The sequence below is a fragment of the Pinus tabuliformis genome, chromosome 4_1 (assembly GCF_031772625.1).
Source record: "Pinus tabuliformis cultivar Carrire ecotype Pingquan chromosome 4_1, CPIR1, whole genome shotgun sequence".
Lineage (NCBI taxonomy): Eukaryota > Viridiplantae > Streptophyta > Pinopsida > Pinales > Pinaceae > Pinus > Pinus tabuliformis.
The window spans coordinates 142,022,916-142,041,357 of record NC_142303.1 but is presented as its reverse complement, the minus strand read 5'-3'; the positions used below and the strand labels follow the sequence as shown (position 1 = coordinate 142,041,357).

General features: G+C 36.9%; 2 protein-coding genes across 2 annotated transcripts in view; both read right to left on the bottom strand.

The window, feature by feature from the left end:
* The window catches only part of LOC149174599 (amino-acid permease BAT1 homolog), a 261,107-nt gene that overhangs the window by 177,322 nt on the left and 65,343 nt on the right, over positions 1-18,442 (bottom strand). The window contains exons 3-5 of the mRNA XM_089419358.1: positions 8,991-9,009; positions 8,520-8,739; positions 8,240-8,421 (exon numbers count right to left, since the gene is read on the bottom strand). Of these exons, the coding sequence (XP_089275484.1) occupies positions 8,240-8,421; positions 8,520-8,739; positions 8,991-9,009 (421 nt within the window). The remainder of the gene's footprint in view (positions 1-8,239; positions 8,422-8,519; positions 8,740-8,990; positions 9,010-18,442) is intronic.
* LOC149174601 (uncharacterized) lies at positions 10,643-12,524 on the bottom strand. Its single transcript, XM_089422638.1, has 2 exons — positions 10,883-12,524; positions 10,643-10,751 (listed from the first exon to the last, which is right to left on the bottom strand). Exon 1 carries the CDS (start codon positions 12,430-12,432, stop codon positions 11,128-11,130), a length of 1,305 nt encoding a protein of 434 aa, XP_089278764.1. The 5' UTR covers positions 12,433-12,524; the 3' UTR covers positions 10,643-10,751; positions 10,883-11,127.

Genomic DNA, 18,442 nt, shown 5'->3' with positions numbered 1-18,442 from the left:
CATCCAAGCCCTCTGCGCAGACCCTCTCACATTCAACCCGGAACTGTTGCGAATCAAGTCATCCTGCCTGCTGCTGACTAGGAAAAAGTCTCTCCAACACTCTGGGGAATCTTCCTGCCCTCTGGAATTGAAAACGACATTCCCTTCAGCCAAATCGAATTGCCTATCTTGAGGCTCTGCGCAGCCCCTGCATAGCCTACTGGAGAATAATTTCAACCTCCTCTTTCTGACTCTTCGGAGCTAGAAACTCCACCGGAATACTGCTATGCTTCCCCTCTGCCACCTGCTACTCACCCACTAGCTCAATCTCCACTGCTGAATCACTCCTACTACTAGGAATTCGAACTGCCTAGGAAACTAAGTATTTGTGTTGGTGTGCTCTCCATCTACCCATCGACCTCTTCTAATAATCTCTAGTTAGGACTCCAACGACCAAGATTAAAACTTAATCAATGGCTAAGATCATCTCCAAGTCGATCCGTGTGAGTTTCTAGAGGATTCTCACATTTCTCAATTAATTACTATTAATTAACCATTTTTCTTAAGTTAAACTTAGGAAATTTTTAATTATGATCAATTAATTTAATTGAGCCATCTCTAAGTGGAATTTCCATAAAAGACTTTTGCGTTTTGGAGAAATCTTGTGTTTTAGCCTCTCCACAAAGTCTCGAGACTAGAACACCATTAGATGCTACAAAAACTGAGGATAAATTGCAGATGGCACAGAGCCAGCAGAAGTTGTATGCGGACAAGGGCAGAGTAGAGCGACATGTTGAAGTGGGATATTTGGTTTTCCTGAGATTGCAACCATACAAGCAGTCCACACTGAAACAAAATGGAGCTGAAAAGCTCCAATCTCGCTTCTATGGACCATACAGGGTGCTCTGACGAGTTGGATAGGTAGCTTATGAGTTGGAGCTTCCACCAAGAAGCAAGGTGTGTAATGTGTTTCATGTCTCTTGCCTGAAAAAGGCATTGGGACAATGGGTGATGGCTGCCACAGAGTTACCACCATTGGATGATGAGGGGCACTTGATCTTGACACCAAAGGCTATTCTACAGGAAAGGGAGAGAAAGTTGAGGAGCAGGACTATTAGAGAATTCCTTATCAGGTGAAAGGATTTGCCTGAAGAGGATGCCATATCAGAGGGAGAACAAATTCTGCAGCATTCAACATTACAGCTACTTGAGGACAAACAACTTTTGGGAGGGGAGGACTGTCATGTCCCAAATTATAAATTTTGTCAAGGAAACTCTCAATTTTGCAATTAATTTAATATTAGATAAATAAAACTTAGGAGAAATAAGTAGTGGAGGTTGTTGACCACTATGTGTCAACTACCCATAGCAGTACACCCCCTTTTCTTTGCAAAAGGGATAGCGCTTGATCGATATGTCCGTGCCATTCAGCAATCATCGTCGCCCCGATCATGTTACGTTGTAAACCCAGTCTGCATGTGTAAATTGTAAATGATCTTACCAGATTTGAGTCATGTATGTAAATTGCCTAGGCAAACCTAATTTTCTAGTGATAATCTACGTTCCAGAAGGTTTTTTGTCTCACCGATCCATGATCGGTAGAGTTTTCCTTCAACCTAACCTCAAAGCTAGAATGGACTTTGTCATTAGAATCTTAGGGGAATCCTAGTGTGCTTCGAGTCTATGTAAAAGTAATTTGGAAATAACTCTAACTATTTGGTTAGGTTACTACAAATTGCTTGATCTACTAGATTATATTTGTGTCGCAGAACTGGGTGGTCTATGAGGGTCTATGTCAAATGGGTTTTTCCCCTTGAGATGTAAAGTTGTAGAAGTCATGATGTAAAGTGTCTTGAGGGTTAGAAAATGTTTTATCTCCTCATAAGTCCTAAGTCCTAGGTCCTAGGTGATTTTTCCAAAGGCTAAGTTCAAGGATCCAAAAATAAAAAATAAAAAATAATATATATATATATATATATATATATATATATATATAACAAAAAAATAATAAAATTAAAAAATAATAGTAATAATAATAAAATAAAATCTAGAAAAATAAATTAAAAAATTTTAAAAAATAAAATAAAATAATAATAAGTCAAAGTTTTGAGAAAATAAATGCAAAGTTTTAATTTTTTAATATATTAAAATGCATTTAAAATTTCGACGGATGAGATTAAAAGGGATTTTGATCCTCATCGACGGTCGAAATTAGTTTGACATGGATCACTCAAACTAGCCGTTGGGAAATTTTCCTTTAAATAGGGTGTTAGGGGTCATTTGAGATGAGATTTTGATCTGAGAGTCTGGTGCTAAAGAAAACTCTCTTGTAGTCATTTTTGTGCAATAAAGAAAGACTTTGGGGTTAAAAATCTTGCTGGTGTTACTCTTCTAGAAATGTTGTAAGATCTTTTATTTTTCTGCATAATTTTATTTTCAGTCATCGATAATAGCTTGATGAAGATTGACTCAGACACAGGTATCTTGTCTGATCTCTGGGGTTTGAATGATAGTTTAGATTCAGAAATATAATGGCAGGTATCTCCATTTGATCTGGATTTCACTATTGTTTTTTCCCTCTATGTTAATGGTTGATTTTAAGTTGTGCAGGAAATCTTAATTTTGAGTTTACTGGGCGTTAGGGGAAGTTCTCAGCTGAACCAACGAACTCCCGGATTGTGTTTTCTGAAAGAGCCCAAGCAGTTCTTGATCCCGGGCTTATCATTTGAAATTTTTTATGAATGCATGAAGGGTTTTCTAAAGTATCTCACATTAAAATTAAATTCTGATAATATTACTGTGATTATTGACAAATTTGGCTACTTAAGAGTCGAAAATCTATAAATACTGTAATTATTTAGCTAGTTCTTAGGGTTTTTAGGGTTTCATTTATTTTTTTTGCATTTTCAAGTTCTGACTATTTGTTTTCATTGTCTTCAGGTTGCAGGTACAGTTTTTTTTGAAAATTTTGCAAGGATAATCTTCAACAGGTTTTCAATTTTTCTAAAGAGGGTCAGCTATCTGCTTGTTGGGGTTTCATTTCCACAGGAAAATTTTCGAAATTTTTTTTTTAGAGAACCTCCTGGATTGCTGCCAGGTTTCAGCACTGCCATCTCTCAGCTCTCTATTTCTCTCCATGCAGACTGCCAATCCGCTACTCCACGTCATTTCTCTGGTTGCTGTCACTTCCATTTTCACGTTGCCCTTCCTACGTATTTCCCTTTTCACTGCGCTGCCTCACACATCAAACGAACATTCGATTTTTCGCGTTTTCCTCTTCCTGGCCCACATGAGCATTCTTTTCCGTCGACTCTCCTCCACTGGCCATCCTCACACTGGAGCTTCCTACGCTCAGCGATCCTCATGATCTCCTTAGTGTGGCCAACCTGCAGAAAAAAAAAGATCAAAACCCTTAACCCGTGTTTTCATTACACCTTGTCCCTTTCCACTGCCTTCTGCCTGCGTGCACTCTCCAGTTCCCTGCGTGCAGTCTCCCCTTCCTATGCAGCCCTTCTTCAACCCGCATTTCCATCCATCCGCATTTCTCCTCGACCTGCCTATCATGCTTCTCTCTTTCCCTGTCCATCGACTTGCAGAAACCCCACTCTTTCACTCCCCAGAAACCTCTTTCCCTGCGCTGCTCTTTGCCTGCTCATCGCACTCCTCACCCGCTATCAATCCTTCCGCGCAGCTGTAACAGCTTCACCTTCACTGCCATCATCCGTCGACCTAAACGCATTCCTTCCATTCCCCATACGCACGTCCCTGCTTGCCCTCCTCCATCTAGCTGCGGGTCGCCGCCGTCGAGAACCTACACATAAGCAACAGTGAGAAATACGCTCATATTTTGGTTTATTTCCTGTATGCGTTTAGGATTTGATTTTTCGATTATTTGTTTTCTTTTTCTTAGTTAGGTTTCATGGTGTTAGCATATGATAGTTAGAATACATTAGATTTGATTTTATGGTGGTCATTTGGTTTTAATAATTTTCGATTTGGTTTTTGTATCCTTTTTTTTTAAATCATAAAAATTTAAAAAGTTCTTTTAAGGTTTAATTTTAGTTTCTGCTTAGTATAGTTTTTGTTTTATTTTTTTTATTTCATCCATAAAAAAGAAAAAAGGAAGTTTTAACGGGTTGGCCTTTGGGTTATTTTTTATTTAGATTTATAGTTTAGTTTAGAATAGTTTTAAGTTTCAATTATTTTAGTTTTATTAAGATTTTAGTTTTGTTTTATTTTTAGAAAATAAAAATATATAAAAATTTTAAAAAAAAATTAACTAAAAAAAATTGAAAATTCATTTTTTTGGAGTTTCTTGTGGTATTTATGTTCCATTTCTCTATAGCTAAATGCACTCAAATGTTTATTTACAAGTTGGCTATATGAAAGTGGTAGCTGGTCAGCATTTAAATTTTGTGATCGCTTAAAGCATTTAATCTTTTAAAATTTAGTTGCTGGATCATTGATAAAGCATTGTGCATTTATTGAATAGCTTTGATCTTTGCTTAGGTTCTTTGATGATAAATGATTGTTAATCATGGGATTATAAAGTTCATGTTTCTGCAGCTTTTGATAAACAATTATTTAATCATTAACTCCATAAGGCACTAGTACATTAATCTCCAAAATCAATCAAGTGCTAAATTGCCTTGCTGTGTCTCCCAACCCAACTGTTCCACAGTTGGTCTTCATTCATCCCATAGGGTCTACCCCCTTAGCCTCGAAAGACGGCTTAAACGGAGAGATCGGGGATCAGGGTGACAACCCCCGGTCTGAGCGTTGTCGTGACAATGTGTGCGACAATAGAGGTATTAAACAATTTTTTTGGAAAAAAGGCAAAGATTGGACTTAGGAAAAGAAGGAAAATTAAAGTGAAGATAAGTTGTGGTGGTCACCAAAACAGGAAATCAAACTCCCTAGGAGAAAATCGAACCACATGAAGAGGGGAAAACAAGGGAGTAGAATTAGTGAAGCCCACAAGGAAGGTTGAGCAGCAGTTATAAAAGGAAGGCTAGAGCTTCAGTTTGGTCATTCTATTTTGACATTTCGTTTCTGATTTTGGAGGGTTTGCTTGAGTTGTTGAGACAAGTCAACCAGTGTTGCTTAGCACAGGGATTTCCTGTTGAAATTTCTAAGTCTAACCGTTAGAAATTTTATCTGTATTCTTCTGGTTTATTTCTTCTACTTATTAATTACGAACAAGTTATTTAAACATATAAATAATGAATAAACACAATACAGTCTCAACCATCTACAAATCAACAGCTGAAAGAAAACAAACACACAAGTGACACCGTTATTTTTGGACAACTCGTCCCCGGAAAAACCCAAAGCGAGAAAACTGGTGCAGCAATTCTGAGGGTTTATTATTATGCAGTATTTCCTTGAGTACAACTGGGTGCCAAACTGGCTCACCCGACATGGAAAAACAACTGGCAATAATACCTCTCTATTTGGAAACAAGTATTCAGAAAGCCTGTCCCATGAAACCCTCTCCAGCAACTCTAAAGCACTGCGCTAGCCCTTCTGGCCTCTGCGTCAGCTTTAGAACCCTCTGCATCAGCCCTCTGAGGCACTGTGCAGCCTCTGGGACCCTTTGCATCACTCCTGCTGCCCTCTGCATGGATGACGCAAGCCCTCTGGCCTCTACGCTGTCTCTGTTGGGCTCGACGTGGCCTGCTCTGGCTTCTGTGTCTGCCTCTCTACTTTTGTTCTAGTCTCTCGGTACTATCTTTGCCTCTTTGTCCAGTATTCACTTCCCCTCGCTGCTGATCACTAATTCGACTTTACTTAGCAAACCCCGCTCTAGTAAATCGAATGACAGATCACTCTGGTGTGTTCTCCAACTGACCCTCAAGCCTCTTCTTATACTTTTCCTGTTGGTCCTTCAACGGTCGAGATTACATCTCTAATAAAGGGATAAGATTAGATTTGGCTTTATCCATGTCTTTTAGAACCTTCTAACCCAGTTTTATATTAATACCCATTAATATTTTATTTTTCCTAAGTTTAGACTTAGGAACTCCATTAAAAATATTAATTATTTTAATATCTGTTAAACCAGGTAAAATCTGCCCAAACCATTTCTGGGTCTTGGAGATCTTATGTGCTTTAGCCTCTCCACCAATTTTCATGGCTAGAGCATATCCAATGCTACCCCAAATCAACATTTCCAAGTGGAAAATCCTTTTCTCTTTCAGTGAACCAAGAGTGTCACTCTAGAAGAGAAATTTGGAGTTGAATGGAGATTTATTTTCCTGAATTTTTTGAGCCATTTCATCTTTGCAAAAGTGTGAATTTTTCAGGAGGACGTAGTAGCAGAAATAGAGTTGCTTGGAGGTGGAAATTGCTGGGGAGATTTGCCTCAAGAATTTGCGAGAATTTCGCTTGGAGGAGGATGAATTTCCTTGAGTTTCAGAGCTAGAAGTGGTTGCTTTTGTGAGCGTCGAAATCTTCTCTCTAGTGCCTGCGTAGTGGTTTTACTGGGCCATTTTGCTCTACAGTCGTTAGCAGCCTTTGTGTCGGGTAATAGTAGGAATCTCACTCTACTATTTCAGCACTATTTTCTCAGAGGTTTCTTATTTATTTGGTGGAGGATTTCGGGTGGAGTAGCTATAGTTTTTCTTGTGGGATGTAAAGTTGGGCAGTGGGTGAATTCACATAATTTTGGGTAATCCTAGGAAGTTGGAATTAGCCCAAAATCTTTCTAGGCTTTGTTGTTCCAAAGTTGGGAAGCATTGTCCTAATTTGTCAGAATTTTTGGAACAGATTTGAGGCCTTAAATATCAGTTCGCCTCCAGCAGCAGCAGCAGAAAATTTACGGGCCATTGAGCCTATTTCAGCGTGGAGTTTCCTTCATTCTCACCTGGGTTTTGCATGCTTGCTTAGCAAGCCCAGATGCATTCATTCCACTACATTTTGTATTCAGATTATCATTGGATATTCAATAAAATCGCTTAGCTCTACTGTTTCTGCTCAACATTGTTCTAAATTTGTTGTTCTTGTGGAGATTTCAAATTGCATGTTTATTTGCTTTGTTGTAGCTAGTTGATGTTTTGATATTTCACTGTATTTCTCTAGTTAGAATATTACAAAAAGAAAGGTTATATTGTCATATTAGACAAATGCTTTTGAGCATACCTTTGACTTCTATTTGAGAAATAAAGCTCCAAAAACTTTGAAGTCAGCTCAAGAAATAGCTGCTGAATTAAAAGAGAACTTTCCTACTTATGGAAAAGTAGATCTGTTTGGTTCTTCTAGGGCATCCACATCAAAGATTAAGACCAAACCTAGAGCCTTCAATTCAGCAGATCCAGCAATTGATGTCATGACATCATGAACTGAGTCAATTAAGTAACCTGCAACAAGTGTTACCCAACAACAGGAAGAGACAAGTAGTAGGTTCTTATGGATGGAAAGAACCATGTAAAACCATTTTCAAAGAAGAAATTCAGGATGGGTTAGAAACAGAGGTCCCCAAGCTCAGAGACTCCCATTCCCTATGAACCCACCTATTATGGTCAGTGAAGGAACACTTCCCTTGGTGTAGAAAGTGCCAATACTTGCACAATGAAGGATGATGCCCTACTTCTGATGCAAAAAATGAAGGTAATAATGAACAAACAGCTAGCCTGGAAATTCTTAATTATATTAAAGAGGAGGATTTCATTTGCAATATCGAATGAAAACCTTTTGTCGTTACTAGTGATCAGATGAAACAGATAAAACACAAGACTATAGAATCACATAAGCAGCAAAAACGAAAAAATGTATGGCCCAATTCCTTCTCAAGAAGAGATAAGGTGGATAATTAGAGAGAGCAGTACATTATTTTTTCTTTAATAAAATTTTATTTACCAAAACAAAACTAATGCTAAATTTACTCAATAAATGAAAATTGTTTTCCTATTTCCACTTCTATTGAATAACAAATTAAAATAACATTTAAAGTGTTGTGTAAGCTCTCAAAGGGAACACAATCAAAGGTGCCAATGTTTGTTGGGAAAATAGGGGTGAGTATGTTAAACTTAAGCAGAATAGTCACGTGAATGTCATAAAAGTCATATTATTGCAAATAAATGAAAAATATAAATGGTTAGAGGTATGAAAGACCAAAACCATAACAATCATAGTGGTATAAGTCTAATTTTTGTGCAAGCAATATAATGGTAGACATGCAAGATTACTAACTTTAATAATTTTCACTGCATATGTCATGGCAGCAGAAGCTACAAAAGTAATAACCAAAATAGATTCTTACCATGTGAGCGGAAGCATCATATCCTAATAAAGTGTACTGACTCATCAGAAGTCCAAGAACAAAAATATATGGTTTACTGTGAATTCCAGCATCATTTTCAATGTTGAAGTGTGTGAAAATAAATTCAGCAGTAGCCCTCCGAGTAGCAACAAGGGGTATTAGAATCATAAGAACAAAAACACCTGGAAAGTGAACTTTGTTTTAGTGCTAAAAATTGAATTTGACACAAAGAAAATTAAACCTCTATAGAGAAACTATACTTTCAGTCTCATATACTTACCAAAAATATTCCATGCAGCAGCGAACGTTCCAAAAATTGATAACAAGCCAATCGGAAAGCTATTTAGAATTGCATGAACTAAAAGGAAGCCCCCATGAAAACCTATGACCACATATTTAGAAGCTTCATATCCACCTCCATTAACACCGCCTGTACTAAGAAGGATAATTACTTGAAGCAATTGAGCAAGAGAGAAGTCTACACTTGCTGTCACTGCCCACTGTGAAGTAGAATAATATTAGCGATAATAAATATATCAAAAGAAACATAGCACAAGTCATGAATATGAATCAGAATGCTGTTCATGAAACAAAATTAATGAAATGATAACCTTTCCCGGTGAAGAAAACTAAATTTACTACTAAAATGAGAATTCAACATATGAGCAAAATTGCAACCCTAAATTATTTTAAATCCCCATAAGAAAATATGAAACTAATTCACCAAGTCGAAGAGCATGATTTGGCGAACCTGACCAACTATGTTAAACCTGCAATGCACATAAAAAATATGTTAGGATAAAAGAACATTAAATGTTGATAATAAATTCAACTCTCTACTAATTTGTATCATGAGTCAAAAGTAATCTTGCAACAACAACATGAAATATTATTCATTATGGTAACTTTAACTTGCAAACAGGAGGCACGCAGGAAGGTTTTGTCATATCCAAGGTGTGGAGCACTAAATGGGACATGCTTGGGGTAGACATTATTGAGGGGGATCTCCTAGAAGCACTTAATCAGATGCGAGATGAGAAATGTTCAAGTTTTGGTGGCTTTCTTTGTGAATTTATGAAAAAAAAAGGTGGATGGTGATTGATTAAGACATGCTACACATGGCTTAAGAGGTGTTTAGACCAAGATAAATGGAAAAACTTCAAAATCAAAGGCTGAAAAAACATATCCCCAACGATGTTGCAAATATCACAATGTATCCCAACATTGCGATATATTGTGTTTTTCTTGGCTCAATTATATTATCACCATAAAAAATCACAATTTATTCAAATTTTGAGTATAGCATGATATTTTGAAAATATCACGATACATTGGCAAAATATCATGAGAAATTGGAAATATCAACTAAGTCCGCAGATTTTGGTTTTTTTTAATATTTTTCCCAGTTTGAACAGGGAAAGCAAGGGATTATTCAGTCATATTTCCCATAAAAGGGATAGAGAGAAGGGGTTGCTTTAGATGTTTAAAATTTTGAAATTTTTTGAATTATTTTTATATTTTTTAAATTTTTCCAATATTTTCCCCAATGTTGCCAATTTCTTTCCAGACCCTTCATGATATATTCGCTAGCATGATATTTGCAACATTGATCCTCAAAGCATTTTCTAAGGAAACCATTAGCTCTTGGGTACAGATCAATGTTGTTAAAAGCGCGATCGGGATTTAATCGGCGCCGGGAAAAAAGCGGAAAAAATCGTTAAAATCGGGAAAAAATCGGAAAAAAGCGGGAAAAAATCGTTTGGCACAAAAATATTCATTTTTTTTCAATTTTTTTAATATCTAAACCATCTACAACATAAAATAAATACATTGACACATAAATATGATAAAAAAACTAATATATAAGATGTTTAATATCATTTCTAGCGCTAAAATCACACATAACATTGAATCATGTCCTGAATAGTAAGTCCTGAGTCCCAAGTCCAACTCAGCCTCAAAATATCAACAAAAAATATGATAATGTATCTCATCATGTCATAATGTCATATACAATAAAATGAAAGTCTAATCCTATTGATTTCCTCTGCCCCTCTTGCGAGAATATGGCACAGCTTTCTCTTTCCCTCTAGATGTAGAAGCTGGTGCCTGTGCTGGTGGAAATGGCAGTGGAGTCTGACGTGCTCTAGAAGCTAAAGAACTAGTAGTAGCAGCTACAGGAGGCTGAGGTGGACGGAGACCACGTCCTCCACTGGTGGTAGTGGTAGCCCGGGTAGCCCGGGTAGGCGGTGTCACCTCCTCCTCCTGCTCCTCCAACTCCTCCTCCTCCTGCTCCTGCTCCTCCTCCTCCTCCTCCTCCCCCTCATCCTGCACTAACCAATCCTCAGTGGGATCCATGAGAGGCCTCTCGGTCTCAACCCTCCATTCAACAGTGGTGTCAATCCCATCCAATGAGATGGCTTCCGTATCAGGTGTCTTCTCTAGTTGTTTCACCCACAATCGAAGATTGTAGTAGACATAGACCATGTCATTAAGTCTATGGGACTCCAACCTGTACAAAGTTCATGAAATAATAAATTAATAATTAATAATTAATATTATAAAAAAAATATTGTTTAAAACTTTAATGAATTCAAAAATTTATTTGGAAATTTGCAATATTTTAAATGTTTAAGTGTTAACCTATTGCGCTTCTTGTTGTGTATTTTTTCAAATACACTCCAATTGCGCTCACATCCCGAGGAGCTGCATGTTTGGCTGAGGATGCGTATGGCAAGATTTTGCAAAAGGGGTACTCTGCCACCATACATCTTCCACCATGCGTCTACAACAAAATTACAAATAAAATTTTAAATAAACATAAGAAAAAAATGGAATTTGAAGAAACAATGAAATTTGAAACAAAGTTACAAAGTACATACTACAAACTAAAAAATACCTGGCATTTTAACCGTCCTATCAATGACAGCCATCTCAAAGCCAAATAAGCCACCTGACAACTTATATTGCTCAATTTGTCTAGAGATCTCCATACGTTCTTCTGAAGATCTCACCATCTTCTGGACACAGGTTAATAATCCTTCCACGACCTCAACATCAAAATTAAACCCACATGCATAAGAAAATGCAGGGTTCAGGAAAAGCCCAGCAGCATGAATGGGACGATGGAGTGTGTTGTTCCATCGCTCATCAATGACGTTCCATAGAAGGAGTTGTCTCTGGAACCCATCATCTCCCTTGTCATCATAGTAGGACCGAATGGCTTCTTTGGCCCTATCCATGGCTTCATACAAATAGCCCATTGCGGGCTTCTCACCATCAACCAACCGAAGAACCTTTACCAAAGGTTCTGTAACAGTGCACACCTCCTGCACTCCCGCCCAGAAGTCCTCCTGGTATGAAACTACTCTGCAGACGGCCTCTCCTTCTGGTTTGCGGCTCATTGACGAAGCACGCCACTCCTCTGAAAGAAACATTCTCTTCAAATCCCACATAGAATTCAAGAGGGATTGAAGAGATATGAAACTCGTCGCAAACCGTGTAATGGCGGGGCGCACCAACTCTTTGTTGTTGGTGCATTTTCTCATCAAGCTAAGCACAGATGTGTGGTTGTAAATAAATTTTGTGATGCTTTTTGATGAGTCAACAACCTCTTTGACAAAGGGAATTTTCCCTATGTCCTCTAACATCAAATCAATACAATGGGCAGCACAAGGTGTCCAAAATAAAGCAGGATGCCTGTCCATAAGCATTCTACCAGCAGCAACATAATTTGCAGCATTGTCCGTTATGACTTGGACAACATTTTCTGCACCCACCTCCAAAATAAACACATCCAGCAAATCACATAAAGTTTTTGCATCTTTGATTTGATCAGTTGCATCAACAGATTTGATAAACATAGTCCCCTTGGGACAACTAACCAAGAAGTTTATAAGGGTTCTCCCCTTTTGGTCAGTCCAACCATCTGACATAACAGTGCATCCTGTTTGTGCCCATGATGCCCTAAAATCCTCCAATCTTTGGGTGCAGTCACGCTTTTCATCTTGAAGAAGCCGGCCTCTGAAATCATAAAGAGAAGGGATTTTGTACCCCGGGCCAACACTGGCAATAGCATCAACAGTAGGTTGGAAAAATGGATTATTCCTTACAATGCTGAAAGGAATATCACTCCAGAGGAGAAATTTTGTCATCAACTTGTCAGCTTTTTCTTTTTCAGTTCTTTTTAGCATTGAACCAATAGTTGGTTGTGAACCAGGTGTGGTTCGAGGAACAAAATATGATGATGCAGCTACCGGATTGACTGACGCTGCAGTAGAACCAGTGCCACTTGGCCCACTTCCTTCAGCTGACCTTTTTAGTTGTCTTTTGAGTTCTTCTTTGGCCTCTCTAGTGTGCTCTAATTCTCCCAATGCTCTCATGGCTTTTTCGATAATTTCAGTGTTTGTATTTAGACAGGGCCCCACATCATGTCCAGGGATTTGTGCAAGGTGGAACTTCAACCTGTACACCCCCCCGAATATTTCCTTTCCACACAACTTGCAATACAAGTTTTGTCTATCATTCGGAGTTTTAGGGTCACCATATTCCCAGAAAGGATCCAATTTCCTTGGCATGTTTGTTTTTGAATTTGCAAACCTATGGAAAAATAAGGATTAGGAAATAGGAATTTAGGATTACAAAATACAAATTACAATTTAGCATTTACAATATTACAAGTTAATTATTTCCAAAATCCCAATTTCTAAACCCAAGTTACCCAACCAAATGCCAAAAAACAATGAAAATTCAAAAAAAATAAACAATGTTTAAAAAAAATGAGAAAATAAAAATAAAAAATTGGTTCTCATAGTCATAACAAATAACCCATCCCAAATCAATGAAAATTTTCAAAAAATTCTTTAAAAACAATGAAAAACAAAGTTTTTATAGAAGCAAAACCAAAAAAAATTAATCTACATACCTCTTTTATGGACAAATTGGTGATCTTGTCTTGGATTTCTCCTAAAACCACTTGGATTCGCTCCCAAATTCGACGGAAACCCTCCAGCTCCTCTCCCTCACCTCTTCTCCTCCTCCTCCGCGCGCAAACAGCAAAATGACATAGAAAAAATCGATTTTCGCATATAAAAAGCCGCTGCCCCGTGCCCCTGCGATTTTTTGGGTAAAAATCGCGATTTTTTGAAAAACTCTAAAAAAATTTGCCGATTTTTATGGATAAAAATCGCGATTTTATCGCGATTTTAACAACACTGGTACAGATTACATTGTTCATGTTTACTATAAGATCCTTGCTAAGTTTTTGGCTGTGAGGATTTAATAAGTTGCATCCTAGAATTATTCATTTGGAAAAAACAGGTTCCATTTAGGGTTGTTTTATCTAAGATATAGCATTACATTTAACAGCTTGGGACAATGTTGAGTGGGCCAGAATCCATTCAGCAATTTTTCTTGATGAAAATTGACTTTGATGAAGCATGTGAAACGGTAGATTAGTCCTCCTTCAAAGATATGCTTTCATAGTTGGGCCTGTTGCACCCATTTTCTCAATATTCCAAGGAAGCAAGATCCAAAGACTTGAAGGAATTTTTTCAAAGTCAAAATCATCAGTCAGCAGTCTATCATGTCGTTGTGAACCCATTCTACAAGTTTGTAATGTAAATGATGCTAGTACGACCGTTTAATTATGTAACAACCTAAGTAAGCCTATGATTTTGGCGACGAATTTCATCCTAAGAGGTTTTTCATCTTGTTGTCGCCCGAATTGTATAGGCACCATGACAACGCTCAGGATGGGGGTTGTCACTCTGATCCCCGCCTACTCCGTTCTAGTTGTCTCCCAACAGTAGGCTATGGGGGGTAGTCCCTATGAAATGAGATGAAGGAAAACAACTTGGATACCAACTTGTTTGGGAGACACGGATGAGTGGCCTAGCCAATTGATTAAATTCGAGTAAGATTATTGATTAGATTAAATTTTAAAGTATGAGACCAGTGCCATAAGGGAGTCACAAATTCTTGCTTATAGTAAATTGGAATCAAATGACCAGATGGACACCCGTTCCTTAAAATGATTGACTAACCTGAATGATATGAAAACCTATGACCTCTGTGTGATGCAAAGATCTCGGTTATTTTTAGTTAAATGCCTAATATAGATGTAACCTTCCTTTAACTATTTTGAAGTTGGGCTCCAAGGTAGGTCATAGGAAGCAAGTTAGGGCTTGATTAACGATACCTTCTGCTGTACTCCTATCATTTGATGCCTTTGGCGCTGCAGAGACTATGGCTCTGACGACTGCAAGGTCATCGTGTTAACCACCGAAGAGTTGTCAAGGCCCCACAAGCTAAGTGAGAAGGGTCGCCCTATATCTCTATAAACCTAGCTTATGCTAGGAGGTAAATTATTAATGTTGTCTAAACCTTGTATGCCTATGCAAGAGATTATGGGTGAAATTCTCTCGAGTTAAGATTGCTTAAGTTACTTAAGAAATTAAGTGAGATTTATCTTAATGCAAGAGTACTTAACAATGTTGTGATGCAAGCTTAAACAAGATAAATGCTTAGAGATACAAGTGTAACTTCAAGTAACCAACTTTATCAACCAATGACTATTAACACAGGATATTATGCCAATCAACAAAATCAATGTCAGATTTTGAATGCATATATGAGATAAGCCAATTCCAAATGTATGACAATTTATATCAGCAGTAAATATTCAGAAAATTCAGACTTAATCAATGTTATATAACAGCAGTGAGGAAACCACTTTAAATCATGAAATTTGCCTTAGATATAAAACACAAAAATTCTCAATGACCAGCAAATATAAATTAACTTATTTAGCCCACTTATTAAAGATGTATTCAGTAAAATTTTAGGTCTGATTTGTTTAGTTTATAGCAATAAACAATCACAGGTCAGCAAGCTAAAGATGTCAAAAATAGATGGTCAATATGCCCAAAAATAGTAAAAATGAACTAGAGCTCAAACTTTTTAATTTTTAGGGCTTTTAAGATGTGATTCAAAAATTTCAGAACTGATAAATTTATTACAGCAGTAAATTAGCCACAGATCAGCAAGCTAAAAACACTGAATATGCTGCCCAAAATGTCTAGAAATACTAAGTTTTTACCGAAAACCGAAAATTTTCAAATTTTTTTATCCTTACAAGTGTATGCTTCATAAATATTTCAGACTTGAACTTCACAATTATGCAATAAATTCCAGCAAGCTAAAATGTTAGATCTAGGTCAAATTAGAGATGCTCAAGGGGCCAAAACTTGTGAAAAGATTTTGCAATTCTAATTGATTTTGACCAATTAAAATGTGATTTTAGGGCTTAGATATTAGTGATTTGATTGTTGGAATAAAACTGAAGCAGAACAAGGGTTTAGAGGTCAAACCCTAGGCCCAAAGCCTTGAAGATCCCACTGTGAAAATCGGTGAAGCTTTGGAATCACGTTGTCGCTTGCAAAATATGAATTTTGAGACCCTGAGCCTGCAAAACCGTCAAGTATTTAGCTTTAAAACTTCAAATTAGGGTTTCAGGTCAATTTAGGGCAAAAGAGGCTAAGAAAATGGAGAACAAGGCTAGGGGAGATGAATTTGCGGGGATAAAACGACTAGGATGATAGATTGGGGGTTGAAATGGCAAAAGGAGGCCAAAAATTGAAAACCTGTGTCTCGAAAAAAATTTCTCTTCCAAATCTGAATTTTGCCATTAAACCTTCAGTAAATGTCCCTACAAAATTGTCTAGAGACTAGATCATACCCTCAAAGGCTTAGATCTAGCTCTTCTTTCACTTGATCCCTTGATCCAACCTGCAAAATTGAAAAATAAAAACACCCAAACCCAAAATATATACAAAATGGATCTAAAAAACCCAACCCAAATTAGAAAAATAATTTACAATTTAAATTACAAAATATACATGGGTTCTTAAAATAGATTTTGAGAAAATAATTTTTATGATATTTTTTCCTTGAAAGAATGGCTAAAACGCTTCAGAAAAAATGAATGTTCACCATAGCCCAAGCGAAGATTCAATCCACTATATAAAAACTAGAGATCCAAGCAAAGTAACCCTTGCCCACACTCTATGAACTTGGAGACCAAGGATTGAGTACCTGCACACACTATGTCTAATCTCAAGATAATAATATAAAGCACCAGATAGGAAGCTCGTAGTCAATACATACCACAGATCAGCGACAAGAACACCCCGAGTTGCATCCCAAATTCTTTTATTATAGTAAGAAAAATAGTTCCCAGCAGGACAATAGTTTACAAAATGCTTCAGCAGCAATTTTAGCCAGAGATCTAGATGACTAAAGACTCAACTGACTCTCTAATTTATAGATAAATCCTCCAAATGGAAAAATAACGGCTAGTTTTTTTTATCCATGTCAAAATAATCTTGGTCGTTGATAAACACTTCAAGATCTTTTAATCTTGGCTCTTGATTTTTTATTTTTGAGAAATTTTCGAATTTATTCATTAATTCCATTTTAATTAGCTCAAAATTAATTATTTTGAGCTAATTTCCTCAAAAATTTGACTTTGACTTAACCACCAAGGTCCAGGGTCCAAATTTTCTTGAAAAATACAATATTCCTTTGCTGGAAGACCTTTAAAAATTGACTCTTTTAAAACCCACGAATTTTTCTATTTGAAGAATTTATTTTCCTAAGACAATTTAATTTGACTCTAATTAATTAATTTTATGGCTTATGATTTAATTTTATTTTGCCAAAAAAACTAATTAATTTACACATGAAGGGATTAATTTTTTTCCAACCCTCTAATACATATGATTTTTCATTTACAAGAGTCAAAGAGGGAATACACATTCATCTTAGACTTCAAGGCACACAACCCATCTGCGACACAATATCATCTAGTAAACCAAGTGATTTGTAATAAAATAATTAAGCCAATTAGCTTAAATTATCCCAAACCACTTTTACATCAGACTCGACTAAAACACTAGGACTCACCCGATAATTCGACAATAAATTTCACCCTAGCTTTGGGGGTTTAAGTTGGAGGGAAAAAACGCTTCTAATTAGCCATGTCGAAAAACACAAATAATCAATGATGTTAAAAAACCTCCTAAGATGAAATTCGTCATCAAATTATAGGCTTACCTAGGTTGTTACATAGACTCAAGGTTTTGCTAAGATCATTTACAATATATAACTTGCAGAATGGGATGACCATGACACATGGACTACTAATATGTGATCCGATCCTTGTTGAAAAAGTTGGTACTTCCGCTTCCCTGAAACTTTGACAATTTTAGTGCAACATTTGGCTCCATATGGGGACATGTTGCTTCCATGAAGTAACGTGAAAACCCTAGAATCCTGCATCCAATAAAACAGAATTCCATCAAATAGATATCCATTCAAGTTTCAACATCGAAATCATCATGCATATATAGAAATATCGTTGGAATACCAAAAATTTATTCTAATAAACTAAAATATAAAAGACATAATATAAATGCATGTAATAAACTATCTAATGACATGAAATAAAAGGGAATAGGGTTAGAGATATTATAGAAAACGATGTCCATGGCATCAAATGCCCTCAACATAGTGCATACTGAGCATCTGTCGAATTTTCAACAAGTCTGTGGGTGCTTCTCGGATGTGCCACGTTGAATTCTGACAACGTTAGGACTCTGTCTTATTTGAATATCAAGCAGCTCCCGAGCATCGGATGCATCAAACTTCTTCCTTCTTCTCTTTCGCCTTTTACGCTTACTCTCAGTAGGATGCGATGTTGATGTTGACGCGATCGACATACAACTTTCTATCTGATTTGGATAACGTTCATCTGGAAAATTTGGAATGCCACTGATTTTTGTGACCTTCTCTTCCTTATTTTCGTGACCGTTTTCCGTCAAAGCCGTTGGATCAGTGTTGCAATCATCAATCTGATTTCCTTCAGTTTCCTTCCTACCTGGATCATCCCCATTTAACCATTTCTCAATGGAATAACGACTTCTTCATAAGAAGATGAAGGCTATTTGTGTGGGCTGGGAGGTTCATGTACTCGATCCTTCGATCTTGGTTGGAGTTGTGATTTTTCCAACATTTGTAGCTTGCTTTGAAGAGTGACCTGTTCAATTCTTATGGCATTTATTTCGTCAGCATGTATCGATTCCATAAAATTTCATTTGTTGTATGCAATCAGCCTCCATGGTCCTAATCACACTCTGTAGCCTA

What these genes read in the sequence shown, in the direction of transcription:
- LOC149174601 (XM_089422638.1), bottom strand. Translation starts at nt 12,432, where the DNA reads ATGCTAAAAAGAACTGAAAAAGAAAAAGCTGACAAGTTGATGACAAAA.